Consider the following 5,457-nt stretch of genomic DNA (forward strand, 5'->3'; position numbering starts at 1 on the left):
GGCTCATGGAGGCTTATATGGTTCCCTTGGCGGTGCCCCCACATTCCTAAATTTCTTGTATCATTTTGATGCATTGTATTTTACTATGTTGATTGAGGAATTTTGACCAGCGCGCTCCTGCGTGTGTGTGAAGTCTAGCTCTCGAAATGGATCAACGCCAAGAGAAAACAAAAAAGGCGCGGTGAGATCGTACACTACTAGTACATGTACTGAGAACGAGGTTGGGTTTGGAGTTGTCATCACACCACCCTTGGCTACTACCACAACACTGCGCGCGCAGCATCACACAACTCAATATAACGTCGTCACACACCACGTAAAACCATATACCCGCCCAGCCAGCCAGCCTTTCTCCTATTTACTCTCCATCCTACGACCGAAACCGTACGTTAGACTCTAATTAAATTGCCAAGTTACCTATCTTTCTTCATTGACATGCGTGAAATTGTCCATCTCCAAGCTGGTCAGTGCGGCAACCAGATCGGTGCGAAGGTAAATATCAAGTAATTATTTGTGGATTTTGTTAGATGGAATTGATTGTAATGTTGCAAAAATGAGAAAAATAGAATTAGCTGATCGCAAACTTATACATTTTACTAACCTAAATGCAAGGGAAATGCTATAAAAGGTTATGAGCCTGACGTTTCGACAGTAGCAGCACTAGCACAGTTCAGCAGCAATAGCAGAGTCTTTCTCGAAGACTTGACGAAGACTCTGCTAGCTTTTGAACTATTTTTTTTGTGCCTTTTAACAAAATTTTGAATACGAATTTTACTTTTATTTTAGACTTAAAAAAAAAAGTAACGGTTAACCGCCCGCCGCCATGATAAACAAATAGTGCCAGTACACAAGTCTCCCTACACAGTCTCCCTACAGCCTATTAAAAAAGTTAGTTGGGACAGTTAAGTTTATGATCAACATTCTTCATAATTGTGTTAAGTTGAATAATAGAATGTAGTCAATTGTTGCAGATGCCAAGATTGGTTTTGAATATCGAGCTTTTTGACGCGAGTTTGAAAACACAGGCGGCCAGTATTTTTGTGTGTGTGGACAGGGGCACAGGGAGGGCGTGCTTTTTAGCCTAATAAAGTGTTGGCATGCTGCAGAAAATTAGCCCCTAACAGAAAATTAACCCCTAAAACATCTTTCCAACCATATGCATTTTATAACAAACGATTACAAATGCTTTTTATAGACCAACTCGTCCGATCCAAGGCAACGTGTTCCTTTAATTTAGCATCGTGAAAATTAAATATGAATAGTTTTAAATAAAAAATCAATATTTTTGTATCGAGCATTAATGTTGCAAAATATGCATCGCAAATTTGATCGCAAAATTTGCGATGCACTTTTTAAAATTGCATAGCAAATCATCCAAATTGCATCGCAAATCATCCGAATTGCATCGCAAATTGCGATGCGATACAGGCGAAATAGTTCACTGCAGCATGTACAGGGCGTAGGCCAATCATAGAGTACGCCAAGCATAGGCCAATCATAGTACTGAAACATGGAAAATTACTAATGTTGTAATTTGCATGTTAATGTTCTTAACAATTAATTCATGCAGTGATACAACTTTGCTTTTTTTTTTTTTTTTTAACAGTTCTGGGAAGTGATCTCTGATGAACATGGCATAGACCCCACCGGCACTTACCATGGAGACTCCGACTTGCAGTTGGAGAGAATCAACGTGTACTACAATGAGGCCACAGGTGGCAAATATGTACCAAGAGCCGTACTCGTTGACTTGGAGCCAGGCACCATGGACTCTGTCCGATCTGGACCATTTGGACAGATCTTCAGACCAGACAACTTCGTTTTCGGACAGAGTGGAGCTGGAAACAACTGGGCAAAGGGTCACTACACAGAGGGCGCTGAGCTTGTTGACTCCGTTCTTGATGTAGTACGCAAGGAGGCTGAGGGTTGTGACTGTCTGCAGGTAATTTGAATTTTTTATTATTTTCTTCTTAAAATTGTAACGATCGAAAGCACATACCCTATGGGCAGGTATGCTGTTTAAACCAGATAAATGTGTACTTAACTCTTAGCTTACAGGTATTGCTAGTGTTTTGGATGATTAAATAAAGAAAACTTGAAAAAAGATATTTCAGATAAGAATTTGTCAATGTCCTTTTGAATTCCTTCCCATAATTTACCTGATGAGCGTGGCCATTTCGGAATGACAAGAATAAAATCATGACGTCGGCGGTGCCGGTCGGAGCAATGGTGTTAACACAATTATATGGCTATTTTATCTGACATGTAAAATACACATAGATGGTTACCACAGTAAGTGACATATTTATTTGGTTTAATTTCCCCCACCAGGGCAAATTTCATAAAGCTGTTTAGTGGTACTGTAGCAGACTGGTATTTCACCATGATTTCTCAAGTTAGCAGAACATTTCTGGGCGCGCTTGCACGTTCACCATTGTAACGTCGCTCATGTGCTAACCGCGGGTAAGTCAGCATTAGCCATTGATTGGTAAACAGCTTTGTAAAATAAAGACAGCTTTCTATGAAATAGAAATTCTGTTAAGGGACGCTCCGTAAGCACAAAACGCCTGCTTGTTTTATGAAATTGGGCCCTGCCCTTAGAGAATGCGCTTTGTGTTTCGCTTAACAAGATTAAAGGACATGAAAGTGTGGCCAATAAAAAATCAGCTTGAAGTTTGCTTCAAGAAATTTTGTTAATCATTGATCATAAACATGTAAATAAATCAATTAATCATTGATCATAAACATGTAAATAAATCAATACATTGAAGGCAGTGGACACTATTGGTAATTACTCAAAATAATTATTAGCATAAAACCTTTCTTGGTAATGAGTAATGGGGAGCTGTGGATAGTATGGTTTTGAGACCTCAGAATTAGGTTTTTAGGTCTCGAAATCGAGCATCTGAAAGCACACAACTTCGTGTGACAAGGGTTATTTTTCTTTCATTATTGGGTCATTTCGTGTCATATCACCCCATGGGTTAAACCCTACCATCTTCAACATACATGTACTTGTGATTTGTCCATATATGTAATGTACATGTACTTTGCCCAGAAATAGGCAAGTAGGACAACTTTGAATGGAGCTTGAAAGAAACTAACAAATATTATATCTCTAAATTTTTGATTTTGTGGAGGAAACATGGGGGTTAATTTTCACTGAATTTTATCGCCAGGTCACGTGATCCACAAAGTCAAATTCAAGGTCAAAGTACACGTCAAAAGGTTATCAAAAATCTAAACATGTTCCTACAAAAAAATAATGGCCCAAAGACATCAATATTAACCAATTTGACCCAATGATGACCGATTAATGAGTGTTTGAATATCGGAGGTCAGGCGCATTTTGACCAAAATCAACGAGAAAGAGCATGCTGTACCACAAAAAACCTTTATCGTATGGAGCTAAAATTTAAGTTTTTGAGCTTGTTGGGGCCACAATTACCCGATTTTCAAAATTTGGAAGAAATTTGAAGAGGGAAGCGTTTTGGGTTGATTTGACACTGAATGACCCATCATCTTGTAACTTTGATGACCAAATGAGCTCAAATTTTCTCAGGTTTGTTATTTAATGCACATTTTGAGATAAACCAAGTGAGAAGACTGGTCTTTGACAGTTACCAATAGTGTCCAGTGTATTTAAGGAAAAAATGGAGATTAACTTTCGTTCATTTCTTATCTGCAGGGTTTCCAACTTACCCACTCCCTTGGTGGAGGCACTGGTTCAGGCATGGGAACACTCCTCATCAGCAAGATCCGTGAAGAGTACCCAGACCGCATCATGATCACTTTCAGTGTTGTACCATCACCCAAAGTATCTGATACTGTTGTAGAGCCGTACAATGCCACTCTCTCTGTCCATCAGCTTGTAGAAAACACAGATGAGACCTTCTGCATTGACAACGAGGCCCTTTATGACATTTGCTTTCGTACACTGAAGTTGACCACCCCAACATACGGTGATCTCAACCATCTCGTGTCTGCCACCATGAGTGGTGTTACCACTTGTCTAAGGTTCCCTGGCCAGCTTAATGCTGATCTCCGCAAGCTGGCTGTCAACATGGTCCCCTTCCCCCGTCTCCACTTCTTCATACCTGGCTTTGCTCCCCTGACCAGCAGAGGCAGCCAGCAGTACCGGGCATTGACCGTTCCTGAGCTGACACAACAGATGTTTGATGCCAAGAACATGATGGCTGCATGCGATCCTCGTCATGGTCGCTACCTCACAGTAGCTGCCATCTTCCGTGGTCGCATGTCCATGAAGGAGGTTGATGAGCAGATGCTGAATGTCCAGAACAAGAACAGCAGCTACTTCGTTGAATGGATCCCTAACAACGTGAAGACCGCCGTCTGTGACATCCCACCACGTGGTCTTAAGATGTCTGGTACCTTCATCGGTAACAGCACCGCCATCCAGGAGCTGTTCAAGCGCATCTCTGAGCAGTTCACCGCTATGTTCAGGCGTAAGGCTTTCTTGCATTGGTACACTGGTGAGGGTATGGATGAGATGGAGTTCACTGAGGCTGAGAGCAACATGAACGACTTGGTGTCTGAGTACCAGCAGTACCAGGATGCCACCGCTGAGGAGGAGGGAGAGTTTGACGAGGAGGAGGAAGATCAAGAGGAGGCTTAGAGAAGCCTAAAAGTAGAAACTGCGTTCAAAAATATGCACCCATTGAGATTAACCAACATTCCTGACTAAAATCACTGACTATAATCACAAGAGAAGAATTTGAGATCAATAAATAATCAATTATAAAAGAAGGACCCCGGTAGCTAAGACAAGATTTATCTTAAACTGCAAATCACTTGCAGTCGCTTTTGCAAGCTGTGATGTCACCATACAAATCATTATGGTAATACTGACAACTCATTTAAAAGATAAAAGCAAACTGTGATGTCGCAATACAATCACTATGGTAATACTGACAACTCGTCTTAAAAGTTAATCTTTGTGTTTTGTGAATTTGAGCCAAGGAATCTATTCTCTCAATTTATGATATTTGATAATAAGTCGTTAGGCTAGTTTATAATTAAAAGACAAAGAAACACCAGTAGAAAGAAATACCCGAACAAACTTATTCAAATGTTGACTTTCAATTTCATGCATTTCAGACCTTTTTGGTGTAGTATTGTTGGAGGCTTGTGGACAAACATTGACGACTTGTTCACAAGTCTAGTGTGGGTGTGTCTTACGTGCCTTCTTGAATATCACAGATCGTTTGTGGTGTGGCCCTGTGGGAAGTCAAGTGTAACCTTGGCTCGATTTCATAGCGCTGCTTAACGGTAAGCACATTTTCGAGCTTACTGTTGAAGAAAAGTTTGCTAAGGTGCAAGCGTATTTCACAGGTTAGCCGCAAAATTGGGCGACCATTTTGCACGTTTACCATGTATTGGCATTGTTACGTCATTTGCATTGAAATGGAAATCGCTCAGTAAGCACAAAATTGGCCG

At 40.6% G+C, this 5,457-nt stretch overlaps 1 protein-coding gene across 1 annotated transcript; it reads left to right on the forward strand.

Moving 5' to 3' along the window:
- The first annotated feature begins 275 nt into the window (after positions 1-275).
- LOC117289677 (tubulin beta chain-like) lies at positions 276-5,042 on the forward strand. Its single transcript, XM_033770906.1, has 3 exons — positions 276-492; positions 1,607-1,942; positions 3,689-5,042. Exons 1-3 carry the CDS (start codon positions 436-438, stop codon positions 4,634-4,636), a joined length of 1,341 nt encoding a protein of 446 aa, XP_033626797.1. The 5' UTR covers positions 276-435; the 3' UTR covers positions 4,637-5,042.
- The last annotated feature ends 415 nt before the right edge of the window (positions 5,043-5,457 follow it).

The sequence above is a fragment of the Asterias rubens genome, chromosome 4, assembly GCF_902459465.1.
Source record: "Asterias rubens chromosome 4, eAstRub1.3, whole genome shotgun sequence".
Taxonomy (NCBI): Eukaryota; Metazoa; Echinodermata; class Asteroidea; order Forcipulatida; family Asteriidae; genus Asterias; species Asterias rubens.